This window comes from Temnothorax americanus, unplaced genomic scaffold (assembly GCF_048541705.1).
Source record: "Temnothorax americanus isolate GAGA-0224 unplaced genomic scaffold, ASM4854170v1 Scaffold18, whole genome shotgun sequence".
Taxonomy (NCBI): domain Eukaryota; kingdom Metazoa; phylum Arthropoda; class Insecta; order Hymenoptera; family Formicidae; genus Temnothorax; species Temnothorax americanus.
This window is the reverse complement of record NW_027509318.1, coordinates 2,459,876-2,478,231: the sequence shown is the minus strand read 5'-3', so window position 1 is coordinate 2,478,231 and position 18,356 is coordinate 2,459,876. Positions and strand designations below refer to the sequence as shown.

General features: G+C 42.4%; 2 protein-coding genes across 4 annotated transcripts in view; one reads left to right on the top strand and one right to left on the bottom strand.

Moving 5' to 3' along the window:
* Positions 1-449: 449 nt before the first annotated feature.
* Positions 450-7,524, top strand: Ef-1a-f1 (translation elongation factor eEF-1 alpha chain). 2 transcript variants are annotated; one of them, XM_077404125.1, is made up of 4 exons: positions 450-606; positions 3,802-4,644; positions 4,968-5,461; positions 6,462-7,524. In XM_077404125.1, the coding sequence occupies exons 2-4, from the start codon at positions 3,822-3,824 to the stop codon at positions 6,528-6,530; spliced, it is 1,386 nt and encodes a 461-aa protein (XP_077260251.1). In that variant the 5' UTR covers positions 450-606; positions 3,802-3,821; the 3' UTR covers positions 6,531-7,524. The 2 variants fall into 2 exon arrangements, with proteins under 2 accessions (XP_077260251.1, XP_077260250.1); XM_077404124.1 differs by lacking the exon at positions 450-606 and adding an exon at positions 825-1,122.
* A 571-nt stretch (positions 7,525-8,095) lies between these two features.
* Cwo (transcription factor cwo) overlaps positions 8,096-18,356 on the bottom strand; it is a 45,795-nt gene continuing 35,534 nt past the window's right edge. The window contains exons 1-4 of one of the 2 annotated variants that reach the window (XM_077404127.1): positions 13,217-14,168; positions 11,054-11,237; positions 10,563-10,799; positions 8,096-10,087 (exon numbers count right to left, since the gene is read on the bottom strand). In XM_077404127.1, the coding sequence (XP_077260253.1) occupies positions 9,480-10,087; positions 10,563-10,799; positions 11,054-11,237; positions 13,217-13,333 (1,146 nt within the window). In that variant the 5' untranslated portion in view covers positions 13,334-14,168 and the 3' untranslated portion in view covers positions 8,096-9,479. Of the gene's footprint in view, positions 10,088-10,562; positions 10,800-11,053; positions 11,238-13,216; positions 14,169-18,356 lie in introns of those variants that run through there. The other variant, XM_077404126.1, reaches the window with a different exon arrangement.

The window sequence follows — 18,356 nt, the reverse complement described above, 5'->3', positions numbered from 1 at the left end:
CGAGCGGAAGATCAATAAAACCGGCGGTAACGCGCAAGATATATGTCGCAGGTGGCCCTTATCAGTATCCAATTCGCCCGATTATGCTCGGACAACGAGCTTTCTTCGCGGGATAGTCGCGCGCTAGGAAAATAAAGCACGTCTTCGGACAAGCAAGAACGGCGCGCGCCGACGCGGCGCGGCGCGAGCGCAGGCGTATCGGAGCGGAATGTAGCCGCGGAGCGAGCGAGCGGCCGGCGCGGCGCGCGGCGACGCGGTGATGTCGTTTCTTTTGTCCTCGTCGAGGAGGAAAATAGACGCTCGCCGGCCGGTCGGGAGCCAATCGAGCAGGGTCGCGGTCGCGCAGACCCCAAGCGCAAGCGCCGCGGCACGTTTCAGATGGCATCGCGATCGTTTGTTCACGACCCCCTCTAACCCCCCTCAACCCCCTTTTTCCACCCGCCGCCCGCCGCCGCCGGAGTAGAGCTTTCCGTCTCGTCCTCCCTCGCCCTACGTTCCGCCACCCTCTTCCTCGCTCCACGAGCTTGCGTGCGCGCGGCAAGACGGGAGGCAGGGTCCCGGCGGTGATTTTTCGGAGCGGAGTATCCGTCGACGTCGAATTCTCGGGTAAGTAAATCGTCCCGCGTCGCAAGAACGACCGATCGTCGCCTGGAACCTCGAAGAAACGTGCCGAGCTTGCAGCGGACAGAGCTTCGATCGGTTCTCGCTGCCTGCAAGCTCGGAGCCGGCTTCGTTCGCCAGCCAGTCAGCCAGCCAGCGAGAGTATCGATTCGAGCCGGCGCGCCGCTTCTCTCTCTCTCTCTCTCTCTCTGTCTCTCTCTCTTTCTCTCTCTCTTTGTCGGGCGCATCCGCCCTCGACTCGTCCGCGAGCCGCCGTTCTCCGAGTCGGGGGTGTTTGGTCGCGAGGTAAAAGGGTTTCTCCGCGCGAGCCGCAAGCTCCGGCAGTGAACTTTCGACGACGAGAGAGCCGGCCATTAACGTTGGCGACCGGTCGCCTTGCATTTTCGACCGAGCGTGCCGCGAGCTTCCTGGGTGCCGTGAAACAATCCCCCCGCGGCTTGAAGCTTTTTGCTGCAAGTCGGGGTACGTCGTTGCGATCGATTGACCGGCAACAGTCGATCGGTAAGTGGTACCAATTTCGAGGGGGTAACCTCGTTGCGCGATATGTCGTAATCGCGTCGTTTTAATATCTCGTTGGATCAGCGTTTGTGTCTTTTTCCCCCCGCCTCCCAAAATGTGTTCCACCCCAAGTAAAAAATCGCGCGATTCTCTTACGCGATCGTTCGTACTTGCGAAGGATGGGTGGCGAAAGAACAGCTCGCAGGAATTGGTAATTTCGCGAATGGAATGATGGAAAATCGCTGATAGTGACATCGCGAGGACACGACGTTTCGAAGCGAATAGTCGCCGCTGAGAAATGGCCGCCTTCGTGGGGCTGTGACTATTATTAGAAAAGGCAGGCCGGTACGCGCGCGTTACGTTAAGACGCGAGCCGCAACCGAGCGAAGTGAGAATCGGTGCAATCGATTGCACCGATACTGAATTTCTGTGAAGACCTTTTCGGCCGGCACCGATTAATTCGGCTGGTCAATCCGGCTTTCTCTCTTCAATTATATGCTGTGCATTTCCCGGGATAAACAATGATCTATTTAACACGGATTTCAGATAAATAATCTTTAATAAGTGTAGCTAAAACTGCTTCTTATTTTTCTAAATTATAATTTTGTACCTTTTGGGTGAGAAAAGAAAATTTAATTATGTGTGTGTGTGATCAACGTTATTAACGTACATTTCGGTTTAATTGATAACTTGCTACGTAATTTAATTCAGTTAAATTCTGAACTCTAATCATATGATGATAAATAGAAATTAAATCCCTCTTGAAAAAATCCCTGCTGTATCGATTTCTAAAATGTATTTTTTTTTTTTTTTTTTTTATTAAAATTGAAAATTCTCCGAGATTTTAATTACAAATTATTTTCGAGAAACTGTCATATAACTATGTCTAATTAATTTCAGAATTCTGAGAAGTAACCAATCCGAGAAATAATCTCAATGATTTAAATAATTTTCTGAGAAATAATCGTCTTCAAATACTTGTCACGGAAACTAAGCGGAAATTTCTTCCATCAGGCACACTAATCTGACATTCATCTGCTTAATTCGGTCTTTAATGTCTGTCATTCGGGCAAAGAAACCACGCAACTTTTAATACATATCCTGCCCACCGCACCCCACACGTAGATCGAGATTGCTAGGACAGCGTACACCCTTTATTGATCTAAAAGACAGACTCGCGGGACGGGAATTACCTGAGCCCCCGCGCCATATCGCGATCCGATTCGAGTCCGTCGGAATGCGGTCGGCCCTAATCCTAATTAGGTCCCCCTCCCCTCAGATTGGTGTAATTGAACCGAAATTGTTTTTCCGCGACACGGATTACGATCGCCTCGGCGGAGATCCTCGGGGAATAACCGCGCATGCTCGATTCGATACCACTCATATTTATACACGTACGTCAAGAGAGAGAGAGAGAGAGAGAGAGAGAGAGAGAGAGAGAGAGGCGAGGGGGAGAGGGAGAGAAAGAGTGAGTTCACGAGCCCTGCGTAGGTCTCTCCTTGAAACGAATCAATACCCTTTGTAGCTTGTGAGAGGTCCTCCGTTCTCGCGCCGTCAATATTTATCGTCTCTTTAATGCCCGATCAACGCACCGCGCGTGAAACCGCTCCGATGCCTTATTAAAAGCGAGGATAAAAATTATCTGTTACAATTATAATCTTTATCGACAGTGCTTGACGTTAGGTATCGGTCTAGAAAATCGCGGAGAAAATTGTATATTTAGAAATTAAAGGAAGAGATATTTTTTTGACACATTATATCTAAATATTAGGTCGTTTGACAATGTCGCATTTTTTAAAAGACTTTGAAGAACGAAATTTACATTCGTTAATTTAATATAATGCAAATTGTAATCGCCACTTTGTTTCCACTACCTGTCTACTACCGTGAAATCAATTATTCAATTCCATTTCGACAAACATGTCAGAACATGGAAAAAAAGAAGTGTCTAAATCAAAACTTATATACTCGTATATACTTAAAACAATCTATAATCTTATAAAAATTTAAACTTTTTTTTCTTGGTTGAACTGTATAAAACAACTTTATTCAAGCAAGTTTTTTTCCTATGCAATATAATCTCATTTCAAGATTTCCAAATTAAAACTAAAGGTATTTTAAATCAAGAATAGTCTTTTTTTCCGCGTAATATAAACAAAATAAATACGACATCACTTATTGAACAATCTAATAATAATAAATATACAGATACAAATTACGAATATCATATGATAGATTAGAATTTATCCCTCTAATTACTTATGAAGCTACTAATTATTGTGTATGTTACACGTTGTTGTCGTTTGCCCAAAACTAATGCTTAAATTATCACTTCCTACACGCTAAACTCAAACGGATAGATAAAAGTTGCCGCTTAGTGTCTATTTACATATATGGATTACTCACATAAGAAAAGACTCACCCGACAGCTTTAGAACATTCTATAGCTGAATTGTGAGTGGAGGTTCAACACTGGCTTAAAAAGCTTCCCCTTGAGTCTACAATGTACGACCGATCAGTCTATAGACAGATATTGCACCACAGTCTATTCTGTAGAGGGCAACATATGTTTCATATTAGAGAACACAATCATTAAAGCAAACTAAAGTCGGCACGCTATTCAGCCGTGTGCCGTTCGATCGACAGCTCACTTGTGAATTCTCGAACAACTTGTGTCGGCAGGTAGCTAGAGCCTCGACATCATGGGTAAGGAGAAGATCCACATAAACATCGTCGTGATCGGCCACGTCGATTCGGGCAAGTCCACGACGACCGGCCACCTGATCTACAAATGCGGCGGTATCGACAAGCGGACGATCGAGAAGTTCGAGAAGGAGGCGCAGGAGATGGGCAAGGGCTCGTTCAAGTACGCCTGGGTGTTGGACAAGCTCAAGGCGGAGCGCGAGCGCGGCATCACCATCGACATCGCCCTGTGGAAATTCGAGACGGCCAAGTACTACGTCACCATCATCGACGCGCCCGGTCACCGTGACTTTATCAAGAACATGATCACCGGCACCAGCCAGGCCGATTGCGCGGTGCTGATCGTCGCGGCCGGTATCGGCGAGTTCGAGGCCGGTATCTCGAAAAACGGACAGACCCGCGAGCACGCCCTGCTCGCCTTCACCCTGGGCGTGAAGCAGCTGATAGTCGGCGTCAACAAGATGGACATGACCGATCCGCCGTACTCGGAAACGCGCTTCGAGGAGATTAAGAAGGAGGTGTCCTCTTATATCAAGAAGATCGGCTACAACACCGCCTCGGTCGCCTTCGTGCCGATCTCCGGCTGGCACGGCGACAACATGCTCGAGCCGTCCCCGAAGACACCCTGGTACAAGGGCTGGAAGGTGGAGCGCAAGGACGGCAATGCCGACGGCAAGACGCTCATCGAGGCGCTCGACGCCATCCTGCCGCCCTCCAGGCCCACCGACAAGGCCCTGCGGCTGCCGCTTCAGGATGTCTACAAGATTGGCGGTATTGGAACGGTGCCTGTCGGCCGCGTGGAGACTGGTATCTTAAAGCCAGGTGACTGCAATATGAATTCTGGAAAAGTAATTAGAGTTACTTCGGTCGCGAGAATCGGATTCGGAAAATAATTGAAATATGGGTACCCAAATTATTTATTTTTAATCATAAATCGCTTTTTATAAAATCGAAAATTTATACGCTTGGTCGAAGTTTATTGATTATAAGTCAATCGCTCTCACAAAGCCATGCATTAACCTAACAAATCACTTCTACTTTATTTTAAACACAACGATCATTATTGTCCATTTAATTATCTTTACTGTGACACTTTAGATGAATTAATGTAGATTCTTATAAATCTATAAATTTACAATTTTAAGGTATGTTGGTGACTTTCGCGCCGGCGGCTCTCACCACCGAGGTGAAATCCGTCGAGATGCATCACGAGGCGCTGACGGAAGCCCTGCCCGGCGACAACGTTGGCTTCAACGTGAAAAACATCTCGGTGAAGGAGCTGAGGCGCGGTTACGTCGCCGGCGACTCCAAGAATCAGCCGCCGCGCGGCGCCGCCGACTTCACCGCCCAGGTTATCGTTCTGAATCACCCGGGACAGATCAGCAACGGCTACACGCCGGTGCTCGACTGCCACACCGCTCACATCGCCTGCAAGTTCGCTGAGATCAAGGAGAAATGCGACCGCCGTACCGGCAAGACCACCGAGGAGAACCCGAAGAGCATAAAGAGCGGCGACGCCGCCATCGTAATGCTGCAGCCGACCAAGCCGATGTGCGTCGAGGCCTTCCAGGAGTTCCCGCCCCTGGGCCGCTTCGCCGTCCGCGACATGCGTCAAACCGTCGCCGTGGGTGTTATCAAGGTACGAGAAATTATCTCGAAAGATTCAGGATAAAAGCAGGCTGAGAGCGAGCTTCAAACATAAGATCGCATAAAGTATCTTCTTATTATTACCATTTGGATTTCCGTTCTCCAAAAGATGCAGTATTGTAATTTATTGTTCGGTTATCTTGAAATTTATTTTTGTTTTTGACTCTTGTTTTTGTCATAATGAAATATTTTTCCACTCCTACGCGAGATCAAAGAACCGACTGTCGATCTTGGTTCTTTCGCTTGACAAACAACTGCTTATAAAATATTTTTAAAAAAGCTAACAAGATATTTTAGAATCTATTAATCAGTTATGCTCCTTGATATTTCATGATGAATTATTTTTTTGTGGCGGAGCAATAAAACATTTTTGATAAATGTTTAGTTCAAGTGCAGGCAAGCTTTACCCATTTTTTGGAACTTACGCATTTAGACATTAAGAATTATTATATAAGTGCTAAAATAATAATAATCTGCATATCCTTCGAAAATAAAGCGAAGAGTTTGTTTATACAGAATACTATTATAGTATGATTATTTTGCTACTAAATATTATTATATAAAAAACGGAAAGAGAACAACAATTTTTTGCGAACTGACTCAGTTTTCTGCACGTGAAAATATGTATATATAATGTGTGAGTTCCAAAAAATCATTGAGATGGCACCCATACTGAATATTTATCAAATTCTCTCACTGTCTAGATCTACATTTTAAATATTTTTTCCCCATAACTTTAATATTTGTATTTTTCTTCGTCAAATAAAAAACACCTATGCTTTTTTTATGTCTGTATTCTGTATACTTCGAGAGAGAAATAATTTAAATACTCTAAAAATATAATATTATTTTAACAATGTGTCATTTGTAAAGATAAAATATTCTTATTCTCGAATTTTTGATCTTTAGCCTACAATACTGTGATTGGTCCAAAATAAATCATTAATATGTATTATAAATCTCACTTATAACAATTCATAACGCTTCCGCAGAGTGTCACCTTCAAAGACACCCAGGGCAAGGTAACAAAAGCCGCGGAGAAAGCCCAGAAGAAAAAGTAACCATCAAGCTTCCTCGGAAGCTCGCAGTCCGCCGGCAGGTGCCATGTGGAAGCAGGCGTCCCCGTGCAGCAGCCGCAGCAGCAGCAGCAGCAGCAGCAGGGACCCACCGTCAGGATGCAGCATGCCACCGCGGTGGCTGCCCCGCTCGACTCGTACTCGTCGACTAATACCAAAAGTCATAAGATGTTGTGCTTACCCCCGTTACATTATCCGGTAGTGTTGAACCCGCGCATCTATCCGAACCTGCACATTCAGTTCACCCATGCCCCGCGCACGCCTCACATATGCTAGGGGGAGCGTTGCCCCGCGTCTTACCGCGTTTATCATTAATTAACTCGATATTGACGATATGTGTACGGTATTTTACCAGGTACTCAGTTCCCTTGGACTCTGTGTAGTTAGGTTTTTCAATTGAATACAACACCGAGCATCAGCAAACAACCAAACCGGGGGGGTGTCGCGGAGACAGCCGCGCTCGGGATCCTCCCCCCGCTCTCGCGAGAGGAGCTGAGCGAGACAGCGGGTGTATTGCCTTTTCCCCCGTCGGAGCAGCGACGGGGGAGTGCTTTAAGCCGCGTCGTCGTGATCGGCGACGTCGAGGCGAGCGCGCCGCTGGCTCGCATACCCAGCAAGACTTCTCTCGATTCTTTTCGAAGGGTTTATTAAGGCTGATTTGTTCCGAGACTTGGTTGCCTCGCTCTCTGTGCTATTAGTTTTTATTATACTTATAAGATATTTATCTACCTATAGAGTTATATAGGGATCATTAGACTATGCTCCCTCTCTCTCTTGTCGTCGGCAAGTCTCCGGCTGCCTCTCCCCTCTCGAGGAGGGAGAACGAAATCGTCTCCTTAAAGAGGATGAGACATTCGTCGCGAGTCGCTCATGTTGATCTCGGCGCTGTCCCTCCCGCTGACCATAGACGCGTTCTATGACATTGTTTTGACCCTTAGCCAGTATTACGTTGATGTAATAAAAAAAATCTTTAATTGCACACCTCCGGGTCTCTTTACTTTCTCCTTGTATCCTCTCTCATAATTTCGCGCGCCAAATGAAAAATACATAGACTGCCCGCAATTGTGCAGTTAAAATTAGACTACATTTTCTTTCTCACATCTCCGACCGATGCAAATGTTGAATGCAGGCGAAGAGATCGCGTAGGTAGACGTGACGTAGGGCGGATGGTTGACACAGAAGAAGAGAAGCCGGGTTTCTAAGGTAAATATAATTTATTCCGCATAAATTCTTCTCCTCTCTTTGTTAAAGTTACAGCTAAACGTGGTATGTACAAATATATTTAATGCAGTGATCTTACAAGAGTTTTTTTTTTAGTGTAATGCAGGTCTTGGTCAGTCTTTTGCTGAGGCCCGTTTTTGGCGGGGCGTCGAGCAGACTTAATCCTCTCGTGATCGAACGTGACATAGAATTATATTCGCAGAAAAAAAAATGAAACACTTTCTTCACACATAATCGGGAAATCACATAAGTGGAATTCATGAATCGATATATACGTACACACACACACGCACATACATATATATATGTATCATTTATTTTATAATATATATATATATATATATATATATATAGTTTTACATATACGTGTGTGGGTGTGTGTATGTATACGTAGGCACTTTTATTCTAACTTACATCGCAAATACGGAAAATCAATCCGTTAGGATCTCGAAGCAAGATCATCGCTCCTGCGTGAATCAATTCTGTTAGGTTGATAATGTTTGTCTATTGTCATGCGTTTGCTGTGTTATACTAACAGAAATAAATCTTTTCCTAGACACAGTGTGGTATTCATAGTCAGATCTTATATTTAAGATCGTCTCAAGTTTATCTTGAGAAGCTGTATACGACTCGTTATATTGGCTACGGAATATCTGAAGATGAACTTAAGACGATCTTATATGTGAAATCTGACTATGAATACCGACCATAGTCAATGAAATAAATCTTATTTCCATAGACATATGGAAATACGACCTTTTATTCTTTTCATATTATGTCAATGATCTCTCCTACCACATGACACATAAGAAATGAGGTTGTTTCCAGATCCCTGATTTGTATTGAGACGCAACCTGCTCCTCCGCTGAATACTCAATGTATTCAACATATAATTGATATCCGATATCCGTGGACTCATCGATATTCATATTGATTTTTTTTTACCAAGGAAACATAGTGACGCGAAAAGTTCGTCGAGCAGATGGAAAATAAGCGTCGAGGAAGGAGAACAGACGGAGTGAAAACGGGAACGAGAGATACAAGTATCCGGGGAAAAGGAAGGAGCAAAACGGACGTCCGAATTTATATAGATTAACGACGAGGAAAGACACACCGAAGCCAGAACGACTTGGAGCTTCCTATCCTTAATACTCTACCTATGTACAACCCTTAACACACATTCTCTCAAACCTCGTAAATGCTAAAGCGACCCACAGCCTCAGTAAATGTACAAATATCCTCGACTTCGGCGTCTCCTATACGCAATATACACCCGAAAAGCGGCCCATACACGACGCAATTAATTATCGTCCTAAATATATTTTAGGACATGAATAATAATGAATAATAAGTGAGTTTTATAACACGATTAGAATTTATATTATGAGATTAACGATGATATTAATTATGCCAATGAATTGTATCGTATATAGGCCACTTTAGTCCGTCCACCGCGTATTGCGGTTAATAAAATAGAAGAACTACAAGCTGTTCTTGATTCTCGCGAGCGTCATGTGGACGGCCTCATCACTCCCGATTCCATCGCAATGACTGACAGATTATTCAAGAATGCGCAGATTTCTTACAATCATATATTAGGGCGTTGATCCAAAGATCCAGTCTACCGATGACAATCGGAACATTGATGGATCAGAGTACATCCTCCCTCGTTCGCACAAGCGAGCAGATGACAGACCTTTCCTCTTAACACGTCTAATGCTGGTGCGTGGGACTATGGTGTTGCGACCACGCTGGCGGCGACGAGTGATTGAAGTTAACAGATATCGTGACCGGATGTAAAACGGTGTCGGGTCCGGTATCCGGAATGAAGCTCAGATGCGGTCTGATCAGGGACGCCTCGACCGTCAGCGGCACGTAGAAGGATCCGACGTCGTGCAGGGCGAAGATTGGCACCCCGTGGGACGACGAGGACGGTGGCTTGTCCAGCCCGGCGCCGTTCGACACTGGCGGCGAACACGACTTCACCCTCTCCGCCGAGAACCTCTGCTTGATCGAGCTCTTGAACTTGTAGTTGGTCGGCCGGTCCCGACAGGAGACGGTCCCGGTTCCGGGCGGTGTGCTGTGCGAGTGGGTGCTGTGAGTGCTGTCGTCACTCACGATCATCGGCAGCGGCACGATCGCCGGTCGCAGCAGCGGACGTTCCGGGTCGCCGAACGAGCTCACGCCCGAGCTCGAGCCGTGGTCCGAGTGGCCGCCGTTGGGCTGACATATCGTCGGAATACTTGTGTGCGAGTAGCCGGCGCCGTTCATCGTACCGTTCATCACTGGCAGCTCGGTGTGCGGGAAGCCTAATCGGTCACCTGCAGCAAATTCGAGCGATTAATAAACCGAAACTCCTCTCGAAGGATATCGGGAACTCTCGATCTCTTTGGGGAATAACCCGGACTTTATCAAATTGTATCGAAATTCTAAAACTTGACCGAATACCGGATGTAAAAGAATAAATCCGTAATCTTCGTGATAACATAGAACTACCATTAACTAGCCAAAAGAGAATAGAAAGTCAAAATATCAATTTAACGTCATATTGATCAAATTTACGTCATTTTTTCGTCAATATGACATTACTTTGACTTTTCTGTTTTCTTGGGAAGTTGTACTATGAAAGTTAAATATTACTTCCTCTTTTCAAGACATTGCAGTGAACTGATACCTATATATATATATATATCGTCGTTTATCGTTATGAACAGATCGAGATGATTAAAGTACACTGTTATCGAAACAAAAGGGCTAAAAACTGCTTATCTCTTTCGAAAGTTGAACAATACGTACTGGTGGCTACGATTTTGTCGCAGTGCTGCTGCAAATGATTGATGAGCTGTACGCAGAGGGCATCCCTCGCGAAAAAGCCCTCGACCTCGATGAGAAAATGTATGGTCTCGCTCAGACACTCCTGAAATCCCAGCTTGTAATGCTCCGCCGCGGTGGAGGCCGCAGTCGAATGTGACACGCTGTCCACGCTGTCCTCGGGATGCGTGTGCACCGGCGTCACAGGCGAGTGCTTGGTATCTAAGTAAAAAACATCGCCAATTCTGATAATGATCGATGCCGCGAGTATAACTTGTGTGCGCTTGTCATTTTCAGGGAGCATCGCCGAGAGAACGCGTCTCTCTCTTATTCGCGGCCAGCAAACGATGCGCAAAACTGCTGTTATTGCCAACTCGTGGAAATACAATGCGCGATGTTGCATAAAATATATTCCCGAAATAATTCTGTTTGGGAGAATCGCGAGAAAAAAATCGATCAAACGCTCGAGATCTCACCTTGCCGGAGGCCTTGAAGATGCTTCATGTGGCGGATCGCCATCTCGATGATCTCCGTCTTTTCGACTCTGCCTCGACCCTTCTTCAAGTATTCCGCCGGTATGAGCCTGCTGAGGTCGGCCAGGCAATTGTTCATACGATCTCTTCTCCGCTTCTCGATGATCCTGTGTGACATCGGATCTTGCTGCAACAGAAACGAATACGATCCAATTACCTATACCGAACCTTAATAATAACACCTTAGAGCTTTAAAATAATTAGCTTTGTCATGTACAATTATATAATATAATCTGTCATTATTATTGTAAGGAAGGATCTTATTAATATGTAAACGAAGGAATATTATGCCAATATTTTTTTGTAATTTGAACATGTTTAAAACAATATAAATACTCCACAAAGTTTTGAAAAAATGGTAATATATATGCCAAGAACTTGAAAAAAAAAGAAAAAAAAACACGCAAGTCGATATGGTAGTAATGCAAGTAGTAATGGTCAAGATATGGTCAGACATCGGTATGCGCTTTATTCCCAATTACTTAATCTCTCATTAATTAACATGAAAGACATTTAAAATATCGACCTTCAACTTTTGCGAAGGTTTTTTATCCTATTGGAGTTACAACACGAAAATAAAATGTGATCTGACGTTGAGCAATCTTTTACCGGGTATCCACCCATGGGTATCTTGAAACAAACGGAAAGAGAGAGAAATCGTAATTACGCTATCGCTCGCGAATTAAAACACGTTATCGTCTTTATAAAGGTCACGTCGCAATCCGCCGCTGGAGCTGATTATCTGTACGTGCCGCGTGTCACGATCTCGAGGCACGTATCGCGCGGTTAGTTAGGTAACCGCTTAATTCGCCGAAATGTTCATCTCTCACCGCGCGAATATGCGGAAAGATAACGTCGGACGGGGCAGTCACGAAGCAAACGTGATGTAATGGAAAAATCTCGCGCGTTCGACGACAAAATTGCGCGCGACACGCGTGTGAGAACGCGTTCCCTAATCTTAATTTTCACGACCGAGCTCTCTAATTGAATTAAATGAATTAAAACGCGCGTATACAACTGAATGCTACGAGTGAATGAACAGCGGCCATCACAAAACCGGATCTTTCAAGAGCGACCGAAAATATTAAGTAATTTGCAATTCATTTTATCTTTATACGACGTTTCAACCAAATCTCCATATTTGCGCTATTTATTTGGAAAACAGTATATTTTAAAATCTGTCGGAAAGTTTTTATTCTTAAATTATTATCTAAAGTGCCAAGTCACAGACGGATCTTATATACTAAAATCTCGCTTCAAAAGCTCGAACCTTCACTTGGAAAATAAACAACATGTTTTACTCTTTCAGATAATCATAATTTTGCTCTCTTAAAGATAATCGACGCAAATCACACTTCGAATGCTTTTATCTGTACAAAACGCCCGTTGGATTCGTTTCAAAACAAATTTTTACAAAAGAATGGAACGAGCGGTCTGTCCCGTATCTAATTATGCGTTTAAAATAGCGAACGGACAAAAGGCGACGTCACAATGACGCCCCGAGATTTGCGCTCATTTACGAGCGCGTATATAGCATTCCAATCGCGGTAACGTAACGCTCGTTCCTGGCACGCGCCCAACCCGGCGTTTTCCATGAAACTCATTCATGCGAAATTACGCAAGCGATCGGCGGCAATAAATCGGCGCATCCCGTCGTCGGCAACGGGAGCGGAATAGCAGAGGAAGAGCAGAACGACCTGAAAGGCCGTAAATCAAGATAAAACGATGAAATAGCGGCTTCTATCCGAGGATCGCACGTGGGGTAATCTTGGCAAACTTAGATCAAGCTTCCAAGGAAGAATTAGAAGTTTTTGGTCAAAACTGGAGCAACCCTAGAAAACAGCGATAGGATAGGACCAACTCTGTCCCAAGCTCTTTAAAAAAAACTTGCTTTTGAACGAAATGTAACCAAACACTATCCTTCTCAAACTCGCACAGTTAATTAAATGTTACTGATAAAAGAGTCGGATCTAAATTAAATGGAAGAATGCATTCCGATAGCGTTCTAATTCTTCATCCCGCTGCGTATATTCCTCTTTCTCGAGAGAGGGAAGGAACGGGATATGTATCGATTTCGCTCAGTCAGATTGGCGAAAGCGTATTCACCTCTTTATTCAAGCAACGTCTCTTCCTCGGCGGCGGCGAATGCACCGATGCATCGACGTGGCTGTTCGTCGGGTAGTATTGCATGTTCAGGATGTTATCCATACTATGCGTGACCATCCTGTCTCGAGTGGTAAAACACAGGAGAGAAGGGATACCTTCCTATTAAATCTTCTTCCACGAAATTTTCGGAAGCGACAATATTGTCCTTGCCCTTCAAATATCTGCGATGGGCGCGATGCACGTTCGAAAAATTGCGAGGAAAACTCGACTCCGGAATTATCGCTTTACGGTCAACGGTTCCCACAAATGATTTGCACTGTATCAAGCAATTGCGCCGGAACACTTTTACAGCTTGTAGCAACAGCTGTTCCACATACAAGATAAATTTCACCACGAAAAATGTTCGATTTTATAGTTTGTATCTTATAACTTGTATCGTTCGACACAATCGTGTATCATTGTTGACAGCGTGTTTATTTAAGAGTATCACTATACTCAAATGATTAAATTTATATTAAAGTATAGTCCGACACGTTCGACAATATGGCAATTTATTATCTCTTTTATTTAAAGATATATGTAGTTTGCATATAATTATACTTTGCATATAATTATATTTTTGAGAATTAAAAGCGCTGCGCGCTTATTAAAACTCATTGGGGACGAGAGATTAGCCGGCCACTTAACACACTCGGGACGGCCGACGGCACTCGTTCTCGTTATCGAACAACAATATATGCTGTGCGTGCTCGCGAATCGCAGGCGCGCCGACGACTACGAGCCGCGAGCGACGACACTCGCGTTTCTTCAGCCATGCCATCGGGAGGGAGACGTCACGTCGCGTCGCATCGCGCCGCGCCGTGCCGCGCCGCGTCGACAACGGCGATGAGGAAGCATCACGTGTCGAAAACGCGATGCATTACGCCCAACACGTGAGGCAACACGCGTCTCTGCCGCGTCACGCCGCGCCGTGCGCCGGATCGAGTCGGGGGGGGTCTTGCTGTTTCTGGCTTTGACACTACTGGGAGTCCCCCCCCCCTCGCGGAACCCCCTCCCCCCCGTATCTGGATGGTGCCGTTTGACCACCCCGAATTTTTTTTCCCGATGCCGCGCGGACTTTCATGTAAAACCTTATCTTTCTCTGTCACAAGCTGACGCTTACGAATAATTTACGAATATTTACAAACGACACTTCTAGGAAAGGCGTTAACTTATTTAACATTTTACGAGTTCTGCGTAGTTCCGCGTGATATCAATGGATGCGTTAAAGAAATGTTATTATTCTTGGAAAAAATTTAACTATTCATTATTAGTTATTATTAATTATATTTAGTAATTAATTAACGGGACGTCTTAGAAAAGAATTAACTAGAATAATTTCTTCCAGACGTTACACTTGTAAATATTATACATATGTGAAATTGTAATTTCGCTCATATTAATTATTTATTATATTACATAATTATTTTTATTATATTTTAATATATAATTATTTGTTATACTTCATTATAGCTTATTTGTGTATTATAAAGGAGGGTAATTTTCAAATTTATTGGAGCAGGAGGTGATTATAGTTAATCAGTCAAAATCATCATATGCATTTCGATGCAATTTATATTGCAAATTAGATTCTTACACATATACATATCATATTTACGCAAATCTGCGTAAACACGTTAATGGAATTAATTAATCTTAATATCCGTTTGTATTCACGTCTCTGTGATTGTATATTTAATTGTTACCTTTTCCCAGCATATCGACACATATTATAGTTCATTTAACAAAAACCGATAATTAATATTAATAAAATAAACCAGACGAGATGTGATTAATATAATATAATTAAATATTTAATTAAATATTTAAAGGCGAAGATTCAGTTAATTAATTATATACTTTAGTTTATCTAGAATAATATAGAGAGAATAATTAATATTTTCAAACAATTACTTACAAAGTTATGCAAAATTTACGCAGAAACAATCATCAAAGTGAAACCATTAAGGTGAATTCGCTCTTTTCTAGTAAATCAAATAAAAAAAATTAAGTGACTCTCACAGATAAAAACTGTGATAAAAAAAGCAAGATATAAAAATGTAAGTGTACAATTTATAAAATGAGTATAAAGCGAGTATAAAATAAGTATAAAATTAGTAGCAATGTAAAAGAATAAAATATCAATCTGCATAATTAACTATATTTTAATTATGCGCCATTTTGAGTAATAGTTATCAATATTAGTACTAATAATATGACAGATTAGAAGAACAACTTGTTGCATAATGTCTCATTAGTCATTACCTCGTTTCTTTTACCGTGCCTGCAAAAAGAAACAGCAGATTTCCTATCGATCGTCAATTTAGAATGTTACGTCTTGGGTCTTCGACGTGAAAGTTGGCGAACCAAAGATAGCGAACCTTGACATTACTGTCGTGCGACTTCGTTGCTGTTTATTGTTTCGTACATCGACGTTGGCGGAATCAAATCTGTGAGACGGTGTTAAGGTCAACATTCTAAACTGAAAATTATTACCCGAGATACACGATATAATAACGCGGTACATTATACTACTTTTTCCAACCATTTCTATTGTTTTATCGCGATTTACATATCAGCGGAATTGTTAATTGGCTAAACATATTGGACGTAAATAACGCCAAAAATTAAAAGCGACTCCGTTGAAGTTTCCATTTCAAATAAAATAGGCATATACGTGGTGTGCATGCTCTGGAGTAAGCGAGAGGAAGGAGGAAAAACACTGAGCTAAACTAAATATTTTGTAAAATTAAACCGTTACTTTTTAATCATCAAAAATTTACGAAATTTACGCCTTTCTAAGCTTGGCGCGAAATACGAGCTAGACGTCTATTATTAACTCAATATACAGCATCGTTAAATATTCTTCTGATTAAACATTAACAATATCGGTAACATTAACCGAGATGATGTCATTACGCCTTTGCAAGCACGACGTCATTAAAATTTACAAAGTTGTAAACGACATGACGGCACAGATTTAATTGCATTACTTTATGATTTATTTACTGTCTTACGTTGTAAAAGCGTCATTACATTCCCCATGAATCAGTCCTTCCACTTGCTTTCGACTGCAATGTCGTGTGTCATGTGACACGTTTCTCACGTTTGCTATCTATCGGACGTCCGAAGTCCACGGAGATAGATCGTAGGATTTCCCGGTAAAAAGTTCCAACAACCTTTATCTAAATTTTATAAAAATTGTGATTTACTTAGACATTATTCTTATCTCCGTCGCTCAATTTATCGATCGAGAGCTAAATTAGACATCTGCTAAAATAGGACGCACACGAAATTAATGAAGAAACGCGCTATCATTATCTAAATTTCTAAATAAAAAGAATCTGCGATGTCATTTAATTTAGAACACGCTGTATATATTTCAGTTAAAAATGATCGAAGAACTGAGGTCGATACGATGAGCGCATATAAACAGAAGATGCTTGTTCCTTAATTAATTAATAAAACATAGTCTCCGCGGCACGAGTTTGCTTTCTCCAAATCTGACGTAAATTCCCGCAGTCCTTCCGCGAAATAAACGACTTCGTTCTATCCTTATCACATGTGCGAAAGCACACAAAACAACGTAGCGAAATGTTATTCACTTATCTTTCCTGCTAATCTCCACCAACGCCAGTTATCGTCATTTCAGTTACAAAGTCTGATGTGATATAATAAATGTGGATAAACACATAACAACATTTGCGATTATGATTTTAATAATCGAGTACGTGATATGAATTCAGAATTATCGCAATGTCTCTCTAGAATTAACCGCTGTAAAATATCATCAACACGCTCCGCTGTCATTATTCACTCTCATTTGCATAACAATTAGAGACTAAAAACATGAAAAAAAAAAATAAAGATAAACAACAAACTCGAATGTAATTGAACAAGCCGTGGAAAAATACGAATAATTAAAAAGCTGTAAATATTTACAAGTAGTTTTTCGTTTCGATCGTATCGCATCGAATTATCACATCTTGATTAATATAATCATCGTACAAATCGCATGTTACGTAAAAATTGTAAGATATACTTTAAAATACAATTCAAATAAATGGTAATTTAACAATATCGCCAATTATCGAGTTCGCTCATTAAATTATAAATCTGCAAACGCAAACAACCGCGAAGCCAAGATAAGCCCACAGCGATACAGGACGCTGAGGCGTGTTCGGGAGAACGGCGGGCAGTTATTTGCACATTGACCGGCGTTCGCCTCGAAACAGTGAGAAGAAGTCGACAGAAGAAATCCAACGACGACGACGACGAGATGACGGAGAAAAAAAGCGGCGCGAGAACCGCTTTAACGGGGTCGAGTTATCGACATGCCGGATATAACCGGTACTCGGTGATCTCTGCGCGCTCTCGGCATGAAAGCTCGCATTATGACCGAGGGTTTATCGTGCGCGCTGACCGCGGTGGTCCAGCCAGTGTTTTTCAAACGATAACCGGGCATCACCGGATCCCAGCATCTCGGCGACAACAACCGCGGCCGAAGCCTCTTATCGCATCAACCCGCCGATCGTGCGCAAATCTACTTTTGTTTCGACGATCGCCGATACGTCGTTATCCATCTTCGAACGTAATTCAAACGTTGGGGAGTGCGAGATAGTGTTTTACTTTGTAATCTTATGTGTAATACGAAAAACACTTGAATCAGAATACACGCAATATATAAAGTATATATTAAATACACATCAAAATACATTACGTAAATAATTACAAGTAAAAACAAAATTATAAATCTTCTGAAGTGGGTCTTAAGACAGAATTTAATTTATGATTTTACGTGCCGTGTAATAATGAAAAACAATCGGAGGATTAGAAATACATATATGAAACATGACAAACAAAAACGAAACTTAATTTAAAATATTCTAGGAATTTCAATTATTACGATTTAAGTTCTCAAAAATCAAGATTTTATATACCTTAGAAATTGTGTGTACTACATATTTAAACTTCAATATAACGACGGGATAAATGCTGCTGTAATACCTCAACACTCTACAATTTCCAAATGAGTGTCACGCGTAGAATTAATTGTGTCGAATAAAATCTGACTTGGTCCTAAAAGAGCTGCCAAGTTTAC